Source organism: Trifolium pratense, linkage group LG2 (assembly GCF_020283565.1).
Source record: "Trifolium pratense cultivar HEN17-A07 linkage group LG2, ARS_RC_1.1, whole genome shotgun sequence".
NCBI classification, from domain to species: domain Eukaryota; kingdom Viridiplantae; phylum Streptophyta; class Magnoliopsida; order Fabales; family Fabaceae; genus Trifolium; species Trifolium pratense.
The window spans coordinates 19,266,962-19,287,846 of record NC_060060.1 but is presented as its reverse complement, the minus strand read 5'-3'; the positions used below and the strand labels follow the sequence as shown (position 1 = coordinate 19,287,846).

Here is a 20,885-nt window from a genome sequence, read left to right as displayed (position 1 = left end):
TTGGGTTATGATTTTGGTGTTTTGTGTTGTGATGTGTGAGGGAGAAGAAAGGGTTAAAGAGAATTGAAATGTGAAATCAAATGATAGAGAGGGTCAAGAAGGGTGGTTTGGTCATTTTATAGAGTTGGTTGTTTCTTTCGACCGTATTATATTATTACGTTTCTGATTTGATTCTGCTTCGGTTTTTCTCTTAGTTATGAATTAATGATCAGTGATGATATAAACATTCATTTATACTGATGGATGGTACTAACTACTATGCAGTAAGTATGCATATGACTGGTCAATGTGCATGGTCAAGTAATTCTTTTTGACCATTGTAATAAAGGAAAGCAAATTTCTACCAAAAAAAATAAAATAAAGGAAAGCAAATATTTCTTTTAATTTTTTTTATAAAAAATTGTTACAAGATTCATTGAATAATTTGTAGAAAAAAAATTCATTGAATAATTAGTTTATATTATATATGAGATATATTAGTTTTCAATAAATTTAAAAAATTAATTATTAAAAAGGACACGAGAGTAATTTTATTTGACCAATTTTGTTCGTTAGGAGAGAGGATTCTCTCAAGTTCAAAAATAAATTGAGGAAATAATGTGGATAATTGACCATTGGATCATAAATATAAAATAATATTTAAATTTAAAAGAAATGGAAGAAAGTTGATTGATGGTTGAGATGTGAAAATTGAGGAAAAAGAAATTGAGAGGATTCATTCTCGTTCGTTAGAATTTGCAAAAACATATTAGGTTGGCAAAAACAAAGTCATTCAAGTTTAAAAAAAATAGAGAATAGAAGATATAGCGATAGTGTAAAATTTTAAACTGACATTCAATGAGAATATTGTATTTTGTCAAATCACAAAGATGATCTAAACTTTGTTGTACTACATGGTAAATATTTTTTTATTGAATAAATGTGTTAAACTATTTTACATTGTCACTGCATTAACAATAAACTAAGAAAAAGATCAAACTATTTCCTTCAGTTTGGAAGTCTTGGTGGTTTCTCCAAAAAGTCTCGATTGACTTTTAATATAATTTGGATTTCAACTCTTTTTACTATTTGAAAGAACCGTAATTCGAGGCTTTTCCACAATAAATCAGAACAACTTCTTTCTCTTTTGGAAAAGGTTAAACTCCAAACTTTTTTATGGCTCAAATCTTATTATGTTGTTTTTTATTTCGATTATTCGGTCTGGAGGGTTAGCCTTGGTTTATTTTTTGAGGTTGTAACATAATTTTGTTTCTTTGGCTACTTTGTGAGTTTTCTCCTTTTGTATTATGTGGATTCTTTAACCCTTTTTGGTACACCTTGTGCGAAATGAGCTAGTGTTATTTTTTAATATAGGGTAAATAGGGTTTTACCCCCCTGCAAAATAAGCCAATTTTGCATTACCCCCTGCAAAAAAAAAACTTGAGATTACCCCCTGCAATATAAAGATTTTCTCTTTTTACCCCCTGCTTGACAACTTGGCATAGAATCTTTATTTTTTATGAGGTGGCATGCATATGTGGCATTTATTTCATTTTTATTGTTTTAATTTGCACATGTCATTTTTATTATTAAATAAATTGGTGACAAATATTTTAAAAATTCCACTTAATTAGTTTTTAAAAAAATAAAAAATATTGTGTCAAAAAAAAATTATTAAAAATATGTTAATTCAAAAAGATATGTTAATCCATTGTTTCTAACGCAAAAAAAAAAAAAAAAACTCACAATCTTTTCCTGTAACATAACACAAATCTTTCTCCTTCTCATTCTTCTTCTCAAAACCCAAAATTATTTTTTCTCTAACACAAACTCAGAATCCCAGAATCCTTTTTATCTAAAATAAAACCTAGAAATCCGCCGAATCACTCCGCCGAATTTGTCGAAACAAATGATTGATGAAGAACAAAGGCAGGAACTAGGAACCGGATTTCCTATAAAGGCAGAAACTGAGTTTTTGAATTTATGGGTTAGGGATTGAATTGATGGATGAAGAATTGGGAAGAAGAATTATGTTTTTGGGTTAGGAAGAAATTGGGTTGTTGCAAAGGGATGAAGAATAGAAGAACAAAAGAAATTTATGATTATGTTTCTGGGTTTACCGAGATTGATTTTTGGAAGGAAAAAAATTGGGTTCTTTTTGGATTGTTGTTCTTGGTGGTATTGATGATTTTGTTGATGTTGTTGTTGTTCTTGGTGGTGTTGATGTTGTCGTTCTTGTTGAATGATGAAAGTTATCGTGGTAGGGATGAAGGGGAAATTAGAAAAGAATTTATTATTATTTTTTTAATTTTTAGTTTATTTAATAATAAAAATGACATGTGCAAATTTAAAAAAATAAAAAATAAATAAATGCCACATATGCATGTCACCTCATAAAAAATAAAGATTCTATGCCAAGTTGTCAAGCAAGGGGTAAAAAAAGAGAATCTTCATATTGCAGGGGGTAATGCAAAATTGGCTTATTTTGCAGGTAGGTAAAACCCTATTTACCCTTTAATATATTTGTTTGGCTTCTTAAAAAAAATCAAAGTAATTTGCTAATAAAGGATAAAAATAAAAAAAAGATACACAAAATTTATGTTGGCTCGTGATTTTTATATGGGTCATGCTAAATAGTACCCCCGGAGCACTTGTTAAATTCACAATTTCAACTGTTAAATTCAAAATTTTATATTATTTTTGGAAAGAATTTTAGTGTGCCAACTCCTCATTAAACATCATGTTATGAAAATATCGACTTTGTTTGATTTTTCATTATGACTCATTTTTTATAGATAACATAATCGTATTTTGGTTGTATTGTTAAGCTTCATGTTTTTTGTCCAAAATTGTTGGTCGAGTTTACTATGAAGCAAACTAACATAGTTGCTCATGAACCAGCTAAGGCAACTATACATATGGCTAATCCTTAAGTGTTAAGTTGATGGTTTGATGCCAAATTATATTATTGATGATATTTCTAATGACACGGATAATAAATTTTGGTCCTTGTTGACAACAAAATAACTACTCTTATTTGTCATATTAATTTTGTATCTCTTCTCATTAGTTATAATTCTCTCACCGGCTACTCCAATTCAAGTAGTCTATTGGATCCAATGTGTATTTCACCTTATGCGAACCCCAACAACTCAATTAATAAACAATAATGTAAATCATGGATATTTATTCTTTGCGATTCTTGTTTTACTGGTCGTAAAGTTAAGCATTTCTCTTTTTGTACCATGGTTTAGTTATTATGTACATAATTTTGGATTTTCATCTGATAACTCACTCCCTTTATTGTTCACTTGATCAATTTTCAAACCATATCGATTTGGATCCTCGGCTACAAAAAATCCCTGCAACTATCTTTGTTGCACTATTATCAACCGTTAGATTAGTTGAACAGTAGAGACATAAAAGTAAAGCTCTACATCGTTTCGGTCTCAATTTCTTTTTTATTTTCTAGAGCTTCTATATTCTCAACTACACAAGATAGATTATCGATGGTGACTATTTTGATTTGGTCATGTTAAACATTGTCTTCAGGACAATGATTAAAAAAATAAAAATGAAAACAAAAGCCAAGAATTTAAGTAGAAAATATCCTTTTTTATTTTTTTAAATTTTAAACATTAAATACACTACTTTTAAAATTATATTACCAATTTACCATTTTTTGTTTCCCTAACCAAGTTTAACATTTTCCTTTTGACTTTTTGGCGCTTATTAGCCATTTTCCCCTCTTCGTATTTTAAGTTTGATTGTGTTGATTGAGATTTATATAAAATTGGATAATTTTTAACTCCAATTTGTAGCTTATCCTGTTAATTATTGAGATTTATTTGATTCTATTGTGTTATATATTTTTTTTTTTTGACGTAAAGGCGCTTAAAACATTTCATTAATAATAAAGTTATGAATACAAATAGGTGTATCAGTGAAAACACGGAAACTAGCTAGGGATGGGGCTGCCCGTGCTAAAACATGAGCGACCACATTGGCTTGTCTCCTGATAAACTCGACCTTTGAGTTTTTGAAAAAAGTGTTATGCAAACGTTGACAGTCTTTGATGACTTCCCCGAATTCAGATACATCATCCTTTTTACTATGAAACTTTGTAACAACAGTTTGCGCATCAAGTTCAAAATCAACATCCTCCAACTGTAAATCTCGAACCCATTTGAGAGCTTGTAGAAGCCCTTGGGCTTCACCCATCTCCACATCACAAACAGGTGAAAACCACTCTGTTTTAGCAACGACAAATCTGCCTTGATCATCTCTAATACATGTACCTATGCCAACTCTGTTAAGGCCTGAGGAGAAGGAGGCGTCAATATTGCATTTGTAGCGACCCAAACTCGGTCGCGCCCATTTTGCTGCGGCTGGTTGTTGTTGCCCGTTGATGCCTTTCTTTGGTGCGATTTGGGCTGTTTGCCAATTCGTAAGGACCGTACAGGCTCTGTCGAACACTACTGAAGCTGTCTCTACTTGACTTCGCCACAGTTTGTTGTTACGAGATTGCCACAAACTCCAAAGCACCGTGGAGAAAAGGGAGCATTGTTCCGCTGTCAGTACCTGTAAAATAGAAAACACTAGATCTGCAATGTTATTATTAACAGTGAGGTGCTGCTGAATAGTGTTCAAGAAGCCGGATTTTTGCCAAACTTGTCGAGCAACTTCACAAGAGAGAATAATGTGTATGCTATCTTCTATCTCGGTGGCGCACAGAACACACTCCCCGGGACAATTGACACCTTTCTGAAGGAGACGGGTCCTGGTTGGGATGCAATTTCGACATAAACGCCACATAAAATTCTTAACTTTTGGAGGTGCTTGAATTTGCCAAACCAGATTCCAATTACCTGGAACCTTAAGATGAGATAAATCAAGAGTATCCTCTATACAATAACGGTATGCACTTTTAACCGAGTATTTTCCATTCTTTTCAAATCTCCAAATGATCTTATCATGAGAAACTGAATCAAAGAGAGGAGTTTTGAGGATTCTTGAGCCTAACTGCGTTCCCAACATACTTGTAGCTAAAGTGGGGTTCCATTGCTTTACATTGGGTTCTAGAATATCAGACACACGCATATCAGCTAAATTCACATGCATATTGGTTGGTTGTGATAAGATAGAACCATCAGAGAGCCATCTGCTATCCCAAATAGGAATATTATGGCCAGTCCCTATACTCCACTTATACCCAGTTCTAACAACAAACTTTGCACTCCAGATGCTTCGCCACACATAACTTGGATTATGACCGATGCTTGAACTAAGGAAATCACTATTGGGAAAATATTTAGCTTTGAAGAGTCTAGTGATTAAATTACCTGGGTTAGTAAGAAGTTTCCAGGCTTGCTTGCCAAGCATTGCATAATTAAAAGCTGTGATACTTTTAAAACCCAAGCCACCCGCACTTTTGTGCATAGATAAACGTTCCCAAGAGAGCCAATTAATGCCTTGTGACTGGTCTTTGTTATGACCCCACCAAAATGAGTTCAACATTTTTTCAATTTCATCACTTAAGGAGTGTGGAATTAAAAAAACACTCATTATGTAGGAAGGTATAGTTTGAAGAACAGATTTAATCATGACCTCTCTACCTGCTTGAGAAAGACATCTACTGCTCCAAGAATTTATCTTCTTCCATATCCTATCTTTAATAAATCTGAAAGTAGCTTTTCTGCTTCTTCCCACCATAGAGGGGAGACCAAGATATCTACCTGTTCCAAGTACTTGTTGTACTCCTAGAATATGGGATATTGAATTTTTAACAGGATCCGATACATTTTTGCTACAGAAGATTTCAGATTTTTGTAGATTAATTGACTGACCTGAAGCCTGTTCATAAATAGACAAAATATTCTTCATTACCAAGGCTTCATTTTCTGTGGCCCTGAAGAACAAAAAGCAGTCGTCTGCAAAAAGAAGATGCGAAATGATAGGAGCATTTTTACAAATTTTTACTCCATGAATATCTCCTCTACTATCAGCTTTGTTAATAAGCGCCGATAAACCTTCAGCGCAAAGAATAAAGAGGTATGGTGATAGAGGATCACCTTGTCTGAGACCTCGCCCCGGTACAATAGGGCCCACCAGCTTACCATTAAAATTAATAGAATAATCTACCGTTTCCACACAGAGCATGATCCAAGAAATCCATTGTTGAGAAAAACCCATAGTGGAAAGAACTTCTCTGAGGTAATCCCAGTCAATTCTGTCATAGGCCTTGCTGATGTCTAATTTTAGTGCAACTTCCCCTCTCTTTCCTCTAGACTTGGATTTCATAAAGTGCACTATTTCAATTGCCGCCATAGCATTATCATGAATTGATCTTCCAGGGACAAACGCTGATTGATTTTCAGATATACAAGTGTCGAGTACATCCTTCAATCTATTAGCTAGAACTTTGGCCACCACCTTATAGAGTACATTACAAAGTGCTATGGGCCGCCAATCTTTCATCGAAGTTTGAGTCTCGCCTTTTGGAATTAGTGCAATGTTCGTGGAATTTAAACTGGGAGGGAAAACGCCTGTTTCCAGCCATGCACATCCAGCAGTGAAGATTTCATGACCACACATATCCCAAAAATGCTGATAAAAACCAGGATTAAAGCCATCCGGGCCTGAACACTTGTCAGCTTGCATAGAGAAAACAGCAGCTCTGAATTCATCAACAGTAAAAGGAGCTGTCAGTTTTTGATTATCATCACTTGAAACAGTTTGTGACAAAGCACTGAGTACCGCATTGCGAGAGCTGTGTTGCTTTTGAAAAAGCTCAATAAAATAATTCCTAGCAATAATACTCATATCTTCTTGGTCACGAACTTCGGCACCGCTATCATCAAGGAGCATATTAACGCGATTCATCTTCCTTCTTGTAGTAGCAGCCGCATGAAAGAACTTAGTATTCAAGTCTCCATCTTTGTACCAAAAGGTCTTTGCTCTCTGCCTCCAAAAAAGATCATCCTGAAGAAGAAGAGAAGATAATCTTTTTTTAAGTGCATTGAAATAATTAATATTGGTATCATCAACATGATCCCTCAGCTGCTCCAGCTTCTTGTGATATTTGTCAATATCTTTTCGTAGCATATGGAACTTTTCTTTGCTCCATTGTTGCAAGTCTGAAGCGCAGCCTTCCAGCTTATGAACAATACCATTATTCGAAAGAGATTGCCAACTATTTTTGACAAAACTGTCACAATCCGGGTCAACCAACCAAGCATTTTCAAACCTGAAATGTTTGTTTTTATTAGAGACAGGAGTGATCGGATCACATAATAACAGCAGCGGGTAATGATCTGAGGAAGTTGCAGTCAAACATTCTAGTCTTGCATTAGGGAAGAATTGATTCCAGCCATTGTTAGAGAGGGCTCGGTCAAGTTTTTCTTCTACTGCCCGTGCTGTACCCAAACTCTTGAACCAAGTGAATTGGTAATTTTCCATAGTCAAATCAACTAGCCCCGCATCAGAAACCGCTTCCCTAAAACCATGTATAAGCCAATTTGCTCTATCAGTTCTTCCTTTTTTCTCATCGGAAGACAAAATATCGTTGAAGTCTCCAATAATACACCATGGTAGATTAGAGATTTGTGATAGTTGTCTAAGAAAGTTCCACGAATCCCTTCTCCGACTCCCCTCGGGATAACCATAAAAACCAGTCAAACGCCATTTTCCCCTCATCGGATCAGTAACTTCGATGTCTATGTGATTACGGGAGTAGTTGGTAATAACACATCCGACATGATTCATCCAATATACAGCAACACCCCCTCCTCTACCCTCACGGTCAGCAGCCATACAATTATCAAAACTCAAAACATAACGCAAATCATTTATTTTATTAGCATTACTCAAAGTCTCGTACAATATCATTACATCCGGCTTATACTTGCGGATGAGGTATTTTAGATGACGAACTGCACTCGGGTTACCTAAGCCCCGGCAGTTCCAACTTATAATATTCATTTGGGCTGGCAGGCCTGGCTACCAGTGCCTGCCATTACAATATCGACATCAAATAAAGGATTAGTGTGCACAGCTGTGTCATTTTCTGCACTCCTCATATTAACAACATCCAAACCAGTCTTCTTCAAGCTTGATGTTGAAGCTTTGACATGTGTAGTATCAGCAGTCATCTCCTTTGTAAGCTCATCCGCTTCAGCCTCTGCATCTTTACCTGCTTGATAAGTTCTCATTCGTTTCTTGGGAGCAGACACAATCTTGATACCAGAGCCCTGAGCCATAGAGTTTGCAGATGGTGTTTGTGTCACATCAGCAATAGGAATAACTGTCATAGCAGAGCTTGGTTTTAAGCCGATAGGTAACTCCTCAGCAGCAGAGCCATTAGTTAAAGTTCTCACCATCATAGCAGAATTATTTATTATGTTTCCTGTTGCAGCTTGCAGAGCATTGGTGTTGTTACTACGTTCGAGTATAATTCTTTGGCCCACAGCAGAATTGACAAGTGGATTTGCCAAGGACTCAAGATTGATCACAAACGGAACCCATTGAACTGTACCATCATATGCAGCAACCCGATGCATTGGATTTGCTGTAGCAGTCTGAAAGATGAAGCCTCTACCTTGCACATCACGGATAACTTTCACCCTGCCAAAGCGAGCATGTTGGACTGGTTGTCCAACATTAATTCCAACAGCTTCTGTTTCCCTCATAGCGTTCCCATTTGTTGTACCATTAGTTGCTTTGTTACCTCCACTATGGCTCCCACGAGACTGACCTCTGCTGTCATATAACCATTTGTTGATGGTTGATCCTCCTCCAATTGAGCTGCTGTTAGATCTCAGAAAATTTCCCCATTCCTTCTCTCCCTCCACGAAACCAGGCTCAACCCTTTTAGGACAGAAACTTTCAGTGTGGCCAAGCACGCCACAGAGAAAACAGAAAATCCCCAACCTTTCATATTTGAAGAAAACATGGACAACACCTCCATCTTCCTTTTCAAAAGTAAGACCTTGCTTCAGCGGTTCATCAACCTTGATAGCAACGCGGACACGCATATACAGACGCCACGAACCACTATTGGTGTAATCATCATACTTAACATAACGCCCAAGGTGGCTTCCAATCAGCAAGCCAATTGGCTCAACAACATAGCCAAAAGGTAAATTAAAGATCTGAACCCACACCTCAATCTCATCTAGTTTAACAGCCAAAGGTTCATCACCAACTGCCAGCTTTTTAAGTACCAGCATATGATTATCAAACGTCCATGGTCCTGCTTGAAAGACCCTTTCCATATCCCATAAATGAAAAAACTGGAACAGAAATCTGTTCCCTGCAATGGCAGCAATTTCAACTTTCTGACTAGGGCGCCATATATTTGCTAAGCATTCCTGCATAGCTTTGAATTTAACAGGCTTGTCAGTCAATAGTGTACCAACAAGACATAATTCAAGCTTTTCCTCAGGAGACAAAGTAGCAGCACCAGTATTATCATTGATGTTGAGGTTTTCCATGGCAACAGAGGAACAGGTGGGCAAGATAGCTATAACAAAGATGAGTATTTTTACTAGAAACATATGTTTGTGAGTTGTGTTTGAGAGTCTCAAGAATCTCTGAATATATAGGGGTGAGAGAAAAAGACAGTATCCCTCAGTATCAGCATGAGTAATCAGCTTCCAAAACAAAAACGTGGCAACAATTGATCTAGCCATTAATTTTGATTTCCAGCACTCCAGTATTGATCAGAGTTTCCTCCTTCATAGCTACATCAACCAGGAAAGAAAAGATAATTTTCTCCTCATTTAAAACACAGTTATCTGATACAGATATTTTAAGACAGCATGACCTTGATATTCTCTTAGCAAAGGTATATCGTGACTGAAGTGGAAACAAAAGAGTCTTTAATCCCTTCACTTAACACTCGGATCAAAGATTCAATCTGTACCCATAAAGCCAAAATATTCTTGCTGGTTAACTCTGGAAATTAAGGATCCGATGATGTTGGATAATTGAATTGCAGGGGAATCAATTCTATGAGAAAATACGAGACTTCAATTGAGGGATAAGATTCATCCAGATTACATGACCCAACCCATCAAAGAGAACATGAGACAAATTGGGGATTTTACAGGCATGTATCAAGGAGAATAAAGCTTTTCAAAACACTAATTAAATCAGAGGCCCAAAGAAGAAGACTCAGATTCGATCTTCAACATAAAAATAAGGAAACAAAATCGAATCGGATCTCAGGATTCGAAATAAAGATTGTAGATTGGGAGGATTAATTAAACTTCACCTGAAGATATGGTATGAGAAGCGATTAGAATGAATACCCAAACAATCGAGGACAAACTCTCACTGACTGAGCTTGGGATGCGCCGGCGAAGCTCTAGGAGAGACCAGAAAGAAAAACGCACAATTCCTCTGTGCGATTGCGGTGTTAACGGCGAAGATGGTGTTGGCCAGCACTCCCCATATCTTTATACCGCATAACCATTGCAAATGTTGTTATATATTTAGGAAAAGTTGAAAAATTTTACCGTAGAAAATGAGTGTGAAAAAGAGATTGGAGTTTGTGGTTACTCAATTATATTTTAATTTTTCCAATTTCTGGCAAATAAGTGCTGACGAAGCAATGATATCCAGATCTTACCCATGTTGTTCCTACTTTCATCGCCGTATTTACCCAAATTGAAAAAATTGAGCCATTGAATTTTGGCACCCTATATGGTTTATAATTGGTATCTTGAAAAATAATGTCGTCTCCTGTTGTTGCTACCCACAGAAATTGCTTAATAACATAACTTTGACGATGAGAAGAAAATCTGAAAGTCGAGATGAACATGGTAGAGCGAGGGCGGTTACCACAGATAAAATAAAATTATGATATTAGACTCAAGTGGTTAATGCAAAAAAAAAAAGCAAAGTGAAAAAAAAATGCATCGTAAGGGTCTTTTACAATTTTCACCTCTACCATCATATTAATCTAACTTCTTCTAAAATAATGTCCTTGCTTTGGTGCCTAAGAAAATGTTTTGGTCCTCAAGGGTGTGTGGGTTCGAACACTTTTGTATATTAAAATTGATTTTATTTTTACAAAGCAAAATGCAAAATTGGAGCAAACAAGAGTTGAACCTACAATCTTCAACACCTTTAACTGCATAATTATCAGCTATGCTACCTCTCAAATTTGGCATTTTCACGTCCAAACAAATATATATAGTACAGTATACACATGTAATTTTATAAAAATAGCAAGAGTATTTCAATAATTTCCTAATTTCCGTGCCACCTCAGCCCACCCCTAGCTCCTCCAGTCCACTGGATGTGGTTTGATGGTTCATGGAATGAACATGAGTGTTTCTAGTTCTAGGTGAATGTGATAGTGGACCGGATAGAGGGTTAAAGAAAATGCATTTCATTTGTTATTGAAAATAGAATACAAAACAAGAACAACCATAATTTGTTCTCCAATTTCTGTTTTTAAAGCTAAAAAACAGTTATTGTTTTCTTTAACGGTTCACACAAAACATTGCTTTCAAACAAGTTTTTTCATCTGTTTGAAAACATAAAAAACAGTAAGCAAACATCCAGTGAATGTACTTAGTTTAAAGGTTAGTTCATGAACTGTGTATAAAAAAAAAAAAAAACCCAGTTCATTTTGTAAATTGGCATCAACAGTATGGTCCTATGTAGATAGGTTTCGTTCTGTTCTAAATTTTCTCCTAACGCATCTCCATATTTTACACTTTGTGATACACCCGGAAAATTAAAATAACATTCACTTACTAACTAAGCACTTAAAAGAGCCAAAATTGCTGTTTGACAGTGTAATAATAAATTTACGTTAACATAGATTATCGCGTACCATCTTCCTTGCTAGTTATGGAAAAACTCTTTCTCAGCCAGAAAAGCACTATATATGTATAAATCACAGTTGTGACAACAAGGAAGACCCCAATATAGACACATGCAGTTGCTGCACAGACATAAAGGTACCTGCAGAACAAATAACAGTGTAGTTTGTTAAATGATATATAATGCCAGAAAATCATAATTAATCCTTATTATTTCAATAAATCACAGAATAAAATTGTCTCAATCATTCATCAACTTCAAGGAAGACTCACTTGGGAGAGTAGACGCTCCAAATAAATAAATGGTTCCTCATCAACACTAAGACAATCGTGTATGCTGACAAGAGAATGGAGTTTATGCTCAGTGGTACTAGGCAAGGAAATCCAAGAAAAGACTTAAGAATTTCTCCAGAATTTCCACCGTCGGTAACTAGTGGACAGATTGTGATCTTGATAGAGATGTACATCACCAAAGAAAAAAAGAATAACATTGGGGATGCATATGTAATGATGTACATTAGAACACCTGAAAGGAAGGTTGAATGACTTGAAATTCCCTGCCAACAAAAGGGAAACCTTGCTAAGAAAATAGATATTTATGGAGAATTTAAACCTGAAAATAGTGTGCTCTTTTCGAAAGAATTGCAAAAAGAAAAATAGGAGACATTACAATAAAAGCTCCAGCCACATCAATGGTAGCTAGCGTGTTACTGTTCCCAAGAGCAAAATGGCCTGCCATTCCAAGATTGTACAGAGCAGCAATCTAACAAACACACAGTATCAGTACATGATTTGCATTTTGAGCTCATTAAAATACTCATTATGTATCAAAAAGAAATCACATGAAGCACAGAAACAAGTACATGTAATAGTCATAGTGCAGTTCGCTAAGTTATCAACTCAAAACAATTCACAATATTACAAGTTTACAACCATTTAACTTTTGAATGTAGTGTTATTTACTCGATACACGTTGCTATGGAGACATTTGCACCAGACTATAAAATAAATATCTTTAGCTCTTCTTCATATGAATCATAATTTGTAAGCCATACAATAGGAATTTTAGTTTTATGTAAAAACAGTATGTTGAGATGTTGGAATATTAACACATTATTAAACAAGAAACTACGTCCATGACTGTATTCAAACTTTAGCTCAAGCAATTCAGGAAATAAATCTTCATATTCCTCAATTTTTGAGACAATATACAAACAATGGCCTATTCAAATGCACGAAGCACATGCTTCTGTTGATTAGTCAGAATAGTTTGTACTCTGTACATGGTGGAAATTTAATGAAAATTCCAATTTGAAAAGGTTTAGCGGCGCAGCTTGTTGCCCACCTACCTTCCATCCATGTGTAATTATCTTGGATAAATATATAAAGATGTTTTAATTTGAAAAGAAATAATGCTTGAAAAATGCAATTGAAACTGTAAACCCTAACCCATTATAGTTTGAAAATTACACAGAAATCAAAACTCCACAAAGAGAACTAAAAGAACCCTTATCTAGTTAGATAATGGAGAAATCATTTTCAGAGTTAGCACTGCACTCTCGAACCCCTAACTAATCTGCTATAAAAAAATAAAATAAAAACTGATATTTATTCATGAATTTTACAACTTACCTCGACCCACTGTTTATTATGATGTGACCCACAAGAAGAGAAAGCAAGCATGTAAGCCAAAATTTGAACATTGAGCAACAACAAAGGCATTGCATTAATCGGTCGTTGAAGCAACAACTGCAGAAGACACCAGAATGTTATGTACATGCACCCTATAACATACAAAGAATCTTTTAAAACAAATATTGGTGTCATATTCTGGATTTCTGTAGGAACAGAAGCAGACATGTAGAGGTTCCATTTTGAGCACTTTTCATGAGTATTCTTAGGCATAACCCATGGCAAAACCAATACAACTGTAACAGTAGTAATTCCCAGAACAGCATAGAAAACTTGAACTGATAAGGTGGCATCCTTATTGTTTGAGGCAGACATGTTCTGATGTTTCATAAAATGCTGCAATACCAACAAACCAGACATTAAAAGGCTCAACCCAATGACCATTATAACTTTTTTTTTGGACTGCAATAGGAATAATAGAAATATGCCCAACATGAAGATTATGACACATGATGTTATCTGTATCAGATTTATATATTGACTTCCAGCCTGCTCAAGCCAGGAAGAAATGTCAGGAAGGTTCGTCCAATTTACACCACCTTGATGCCAGCCTTTCAAAATTCTTCCACAAAAAATAATAAGGAATAACAAACTAATTTGGCATCCTGATGTGTAGTTTTTTTTCTCTGCTGAAATGAGATCACCAACTGCTTTGTTAAGGTCAAACGATTGTATTGCTTTCCGAAAAAATAACAAGCTAATTGTGGATGTTAGGAAATGCCAAATGTAATGCTCTTCCTCAATCATTGAACTTGATCCCATACTAATAACAAGAATCAGGATGCCTAACAAAATGAACACTTCATCCAACTTCCGTGGCTTCATATAATTCTCTACATCTTGAATTTCCTGAGCAGGAACTTCTTTGTGGATAACAAATAGAAGTTTTAGCAGTATCAAGCAAGATGTGATCAAAGCAGCAACTCCAAAAGCAAGTGAGCTAATTGGTCTCTGAACAAATACAAGTGTCATGAATCAAAATAACAGAAGGGGAGATATATCTCAAGAGAAACTTTAAGCACAGAAGACCATACATACATCAGTTGCTTTGTGTGATAGCCACTCGCTTGCTCTGCTTAGAAACTCATGATATGCTGCAACAGTGGTGTTGTATCCTTCTGTATTATTAGACCTAAAAAATAAATGGCAAATGAAAAGATGTTGGCAAATATTTCTTGTAGAATTAAGTAAAAATATGAAACAACAACAGGATTGTCACATACTTAATGACTACTTCATCCCTCCAGGCATCATGAAGAGCGGCGGCGTTTAAATACAAGCAACAAAACAACTTTTCCTTGCTACCTTTGCATTCACTAATTGTGGGTCCACTATCAGTAATGAAAGAATCACATGGAAAATTTCTACAAGACAAATCAGGCAATTGTGCTTGAAGTAATCTGAATAACTGCCATGAGTTCAACTGCAGTGCCCTCAACTTTTGTTCATCTAGATCACCAAAGGAGAAAAAAAAGGACGCAGTTACATACTTTGCTGCTACGACATATAATATTGCTCAAAGAAACATTAGTATGAAGCACCGAAACTTGTGGGTTTGTGTGTGTCGGCATGTCCGACACGTGTCGGACACTGACACCCAGACAACACATCAAATACTTTGGACAATTGGCCCATTTAATATTTTTTGTTCTTCTTCCCTTCACTCCTTGAATACAGCTACAGTGAAAAAAATTGCACAAAAAAGACCAGAAACAAAAAGCTTTCAAAAGTAATATAATAGTTTTTTAATTAGACAGGGTCATCATCTTCATTCTGTTTTGGTGGTCATTTAGTGGCCATCTCGACTCTTGATTTATATCTTCTGTAAATTAGGCTCATATTTAATTTGTAATTATATAATACTATATATCCGTGTTGGCTCATATATTTTCGACATAAGTGGTGGTGACTGTTGATAAATTTGTGTGTGTGCCATGTCTAGTTTCATGTATGTCCTTCATAGAAAATTGGAAAAGATGGGGAAAAATGCCATATCACATTTGGTTTAGTTTGTTTGATAAATAGAGAGAGAGAGAGAGAGAGAGAGAGAGAGAGAGAGAGAGAGAGAGAGAGAGAGAGAGCTAACCAGTCAGAGAGTCGACCATTTGAGAGATCAAAACACCAATATTGTTTTTGGGAATAGGCACGCCAAAAAGTAAAGCTAATGTTGGAGCAATGTCAACCTGTTGTACAATACGATGTAAATTGCATACATAGGTAACCACCAAATGCCCAGGATATTTTGTTAAATGGGTAGTTCATGTTAAGTTCAAGATTGAAAAACAAGAAAGCAGGGATGGCTACAAAGTCATTTAAAACATAAAAGGTTCTCCGCATTAGGAAGCATACAAACAAAAATCGGCTAATACACTTGATGCAAGAAGAAACTCTGATGGTTTGCCAACTGTTTTGGCAATACGTTCAGGTTCAAGAGAAGATGTGAGTAGTTCTTGTGATACAACCTACAAGCATGAAGTATAGTTTCATTACCTGAAAAATCGTGTCATGATTGGATAATGTGTGGCTAGAAGCATGGTTTTTTGGTCCAATAAAAAGAGCTAGAGAGTCTGTTTCCTCATACGATGAACCTCCATGATTACCACTTTCTGTCATTCCATGGTCACTGACTACAACCTGGATAGAAATTTATAGCCAGATACTATTTAAAACTTTGAATATTTGAATGGACTTTGTCTTTACAATAATTAATTGAAAAACCCATAAAGAAAATTAGAAAACTTAAATTACACTTCAAAGTACATAACACCAAAGGTATATGATCACAGATGAAAATTCTTATTGCTGTAGGTATGCTCATACTAAACGTTGTGACATGAAAAGCCATGAGAATATACCATGGATGCATGACAAAGCCAAAGGGCCATTGAACATTAACTTAAAAATTAAAAGCAGGCATTTAAGTAGAACTCCAACATATAATTTGTTTTCTTATACAAGCATGCATGTGCAGGCTCACACATGCAAATACATCCTAAATGGAATTTTACAAGTCATATACATTACAAGATAAATAGATAAAATTCACCGAGGAACTCTTCGGTCCTTATTAATGTCTACACGCTACACACCACAATAAACAAGACACGTGAATTCTGTATTGCACAATTCAAAAAAGCAACAAAAAGATAGTCACAAACCAGAAGCATTTGCCTTTGATCATTTTCAAGATTTTGCAAGATATTAGTATGAATCATCCTCACTACTTCATCCATTTCGGAAAGTTTTGAAGCCATTAATGCACTGAAACAGGAAATGTCCCAGTGAAGCTTAGAGAACAGAATGAAATTACATGTATAGAGCAGAAAGTTAGTGATTATACCTGCTTCGTCCACCAATATGACCAACATGATCCAAGCCTAGATAATGAAGTATCTAAAATAAACTCAGTAAAATGTCTACATATGAAATTAAATCTTCATTGAAAAGCATCATGCAATTCTGAAGTAGACCGAAAAATTCCACATTTGGCAGCATGTATGGTCAAACTATGTAACAGATGGATCTTAATCTTAATTTAATGTAAAAGTGAAACCAACAATTCAGTGCAAAAGTAGATTAATATCTTCTCATAAGTCATGAGTTGAAAGAACTCTGATGATAAGAGATACAAAAAATAGTGTACTATCTAGCTATAAGCAAATTGATTATTGATTGGAACAAATATTAAAACGTAAAGCCAAAAAAGCTATTATTCCTATTTGGTGTAATCATATAGGTAGAACCATACATAGCGGCCCAATTGGAAGAAAAAAACATAATTTGATATATAAAAGTAGAACCAAACCAAACAAATTTTTATAGCAGATAAAAAACAATACGGCTTGTTTGATATGATAGAACCGACATCTCCTTATGTGAATCCATAGAAAAGGTCTAGTGATATATAGTTAGGATTGAAGGAAAAATGTTAACATGCAGTCAAATTGCTTAAGTTCCAAACAACAGCATAACACTCTCTGACTGTCTTCTTTAATCTTGAAAAATTACCAACATATTTCAACTGATTCTTATTGAAATCTGATTCAAGAAATCTATATGTATGGAAATAGTTTTCTTAAAGATAAAAAACAGGAAAAACAAAATTTTAAAATTCATACACAAGAGAAAGTTATTCTTATATCCAAAACTCAGAAATATGCCACAGAATAAATGGCAACAATGTTTATTGGTAATTGGACGTAACTTCCACCATTTTGGCCAGAAAAGCAACGGCATAAAAGTCTGGATAGTGTAAAATCATTACAACATGGGAATTCAAAATAAGATTAGATAGGAACAAAATTATGAAGTGGCTATGTAATTACTTACGAGTAAATTCCAGTCATCTCTGCTAAGTTCATCACCAAGATGTCGAGACACATTACGATCCACTTGTACAGTATCTTTAACCTATAGTGACAAGTAACCTCAGAATAACATTGTAAAAGATAAAGCATCCAAAAAATTTATATATATATATATAGAGAGAGAGAGAGAGGAGGGATCCGTTGACTCCAAGAGTAAGTCTAACGAGTTACTCTTAATCTTAACCATTAATTTTAATATCAATGAATGGTTGTGATTAATTACTACTAGTCTCTAGCATGAGGTTCTTCTCTCTAAAGAGCAGACTACACTGCTACGGTATCATCTCAAATAAAATGTGTTGCTACAACATTATAAATGAGAAAGGGATCTGATAATGTACAGCAAATTATAGTAATTGCTGATAACTAAATGAGTATTATAGCTTATTTGGGGGGCATAAGACCAAGTCTATATGCTGACATGTACATTGAAGACTTACAAAAAAACTGCTAACTCCGTCATGCCGTGCAAAGAAACCAGGAAATAACTTCAGCCATGTATTATCACCATGCATAACCATTTTCCATCCAATCTTAAAGAATTGTGCTGCAACAAATACTGAGGGTATCACTACTGATCCAAGAAAATTCAAATGAGTTCAATTTTTCAACATGCTCAACTAACCAATAAGATTGTCATCTGAATAAGCCTGGGAGTTAAAGTTGGAAGCTACATCCAGGAAGCCCCCTATTGCTCCAGAAACCATGGCCTGGAACAACAAACACAAGATAATAATAAGATAGAAAAAGAAAAAGTAAACTCAAATCAATATGCTCTCTACACACTTCCACATTTGAAACTGGAATTGACACTAACTTTCAAACGAGGCATGGTAACTGTTGGCGCTGCAGCTATTGCATGATATCCCACACCCATTCCATTTGCTAGCAATGACTGGGTGTATGGCATAGCTTCCATAAAAGCCTTGCTTGGTGGCTGACCCATCTTACCAAGCACAAATTCTGCTGGAAGACCATCAATGACCTATAGTAAATTACTTGTGTGAGAGAAATTAATATCTTCAATGATCGCCTTAGACCACGAACAACCAAAAACAAATAAAATGATCAAATCATAGACCTCAGAAAATATGAAATTATGGCAGCTGTGTATACCATTAAGATGAGTCGATCATAAGAAGGAGGCATCTCAGATACTTCCTACACAGAGAACATTTTTCCAAACAGTTCAGTAACAATAAAACTAGAAGCAGAAATGAAATCAGATTAAATCATCTAATCACAATCTATTATGAGCAAACCGAAGTCCCTAAGAATTTATTCCATATCGAAAATTACTGTATAGCATATGAATACCCACATTCATGAACATGACATATGATCCAACTAAAAGGCGTGTCCAGTATCCGACACATGTGACTACATTCAATCACTTCAATTTTCAAATTATTAACCGTGTCAACATGTCATTGTTGTACTCCCTCCGTTTCAAAATGAGTTTCATTTAAGGTTTTTGCACACAGATTAAGAAAAGCAATTATATTGTCCAAAGATATGACAGTTTTACTAAACTAACCCTATTAACTATTGGTGTGTTTCTCACCATCATAAATACAAAGTGAAATCTAATACTTTGGGAATAATGTATATAGTTATAGTTAGAGGGCACTATTGGAAAATTTTACATTGAAAAGTGGCACTCATTTTGAAACAGATGAAGTATTTGGTATATGTGTCTACGTCGTGTTTGTGTCACTGCTTCATTCCTAATCATGGAGCAAACATTTGCTTTCCATTTTAAAATATAGTCCTAGTTCCAACTATATCAAACAACTTAATTGTCGAGTCAAGTTTATCTTCAACCATTAATAAATACTCCCTCCGGTCCTTAATATAAGAGAAATTGTAATTTTTAGATTCATTGAAAATCTAATAATGTTACATTAGATTCTCAATGAATCTTAAAAGTAAAATTTCTCTTATATTAAGGACCGGCAGGAGTAATAAGCAATCGAATAATGGAGCCATTTTATTAGTGCAAGTCGGTTAGCATAGTTTTGGTACTAAAATTTCATTATTACACCTAAAAATCTAAAATACCACAACATAACAATCCCTACAAATCTCCAATTCGTAACAAATAGAAATAGAAATGGAATGAATCTGCATATACTGTTATTTGATATCAATCTAACTCGGTATATGTCTAAAACCACAAAAAAAAAAATCATCAACGATCACAAAAACCAATGGAATTTACAATTCAGCATTACAACCTGATACAAAAACCTCCGGCGATCTGGAGGCAGAGTTGCTTCATTCGGATTCGCTTCGACACCGTCATCACAGGTTGGACGTCGGAAACTCTCAGAGCCACTAAAAACGAAAAGAAAATCAAATGAACGCGTGCGAGAGAGAATTGAAGTGAAGTTGAAGTTGTTAGTTAGTACCTGTAGCCGGATAGAAGTGGTTTGACAGGGAAGAAAGCGAAGACGAAAAGCGAGAGACCGATGAACTGGATGATGAGTGCTGATATGGTGAATAGTGTTAATTTTGTGCATGAAATTGAAGACATTTTAACGGGTTTTTTTGGATGGATGGATCCAAATGGTGAACGTAGAGAGAATAGGAAGATGAACGATGTGGCGGAAAGAGGAATATTACTTTGCTGCCACTATCGTTTTGCCAATTTCACATATTTTATTTGATATTTCTTTAAAAAAAATACATTTTTGTTTTACATATTCTAGTTGATTTGTGGTTTTAGTTTTTTAATTAATCAAGCTTTTTTCTTTTTTATTCGCACATAATTTGAGAATGAAGAACTTTTGTTTTTAAATAATGTTTTGTCCTTTATTTTTTGTTTCAAAATATAGAATGATGCACTAATTCATTGTTATTGTGATTTCCAAACCTTCTTAGGTTAGATCGGAAAGTCCACATAAAGATAGTTCTATTGCTGAATTTTTGCAAATTTAGATTAGCTAAAAACGAAAAATTGACCTTTTGAAAATCCCGATCGTTGGAGATGAAGAGGATGCTCTCACCCTTG

At 35.1% G+C, this 20,885-nt stretch overlaps 1 protein-coding gene across 3 annotated transcripts; it reads right to left on the bottom strand.

The window, feature by feature from the left end:
- Window positions 1-11,590: 11,590 nt before the first annotated feature.
- Window positions 11,591-20,500, bottom strand: LOC123903863 (GPI ethanolamine phosphate transferase 2-like). 3 transcript variants are annotated; one of them, XM_045953539.1, is made up of 17 exons: window positions 20,284-20,500; window positions 20,110-20,209; window positions 18,989-19,033; window positions 18,690-18,857; window positions 18,498-18,582; window positions 18,313-18,419; window positions 17,835-17,915; window positions 16,846-16,898; window positions 16,664-16,766; window positions 15,996-16,139; window positions 15,592-15,688; window positions 14,729-14,954; window positions 14,544-14,637; window positions 13,446-14,456; window positions 12,484-12,576; window positions 12,087-12,370; window positions 11,591-11,955 (listed from the first exon to the last, which is right to left on the bottom strand). In XM_045953539.1, the coding sequence occupies exons 1-17, from the start codon at window positions 20,406-20,408 to the stop codon at window positions 11,814-11,816; spliced, it is 2,958 nt and encodes a 985-aa protein (XP_045809495.1). In that variant the 5' UTR covers window positions 20,409-20,500; the 3' UTR covers window positions 11,591-11,813. The 3 variants fall into 3 exon arrangements, with proteins under 3 accessions (XP_045809495.1, XP_045809497.1, XP_045809496.1); XM_045953541.1 differs by lacking the exon at window positions 20,284-20,500 and having other exon boundaries at window positions 18,690-18,838; window positions 20,110-20,183; XM_045953540.1 differs by lacking the exons at window positions 20,110-20,209; window positions 20,284-20,500 and having other exon boundaries at window positions 18,954-19,033.
- Between the last annotated feature and the right edge of the window lie 385 nt (window positions 20,501-20,885).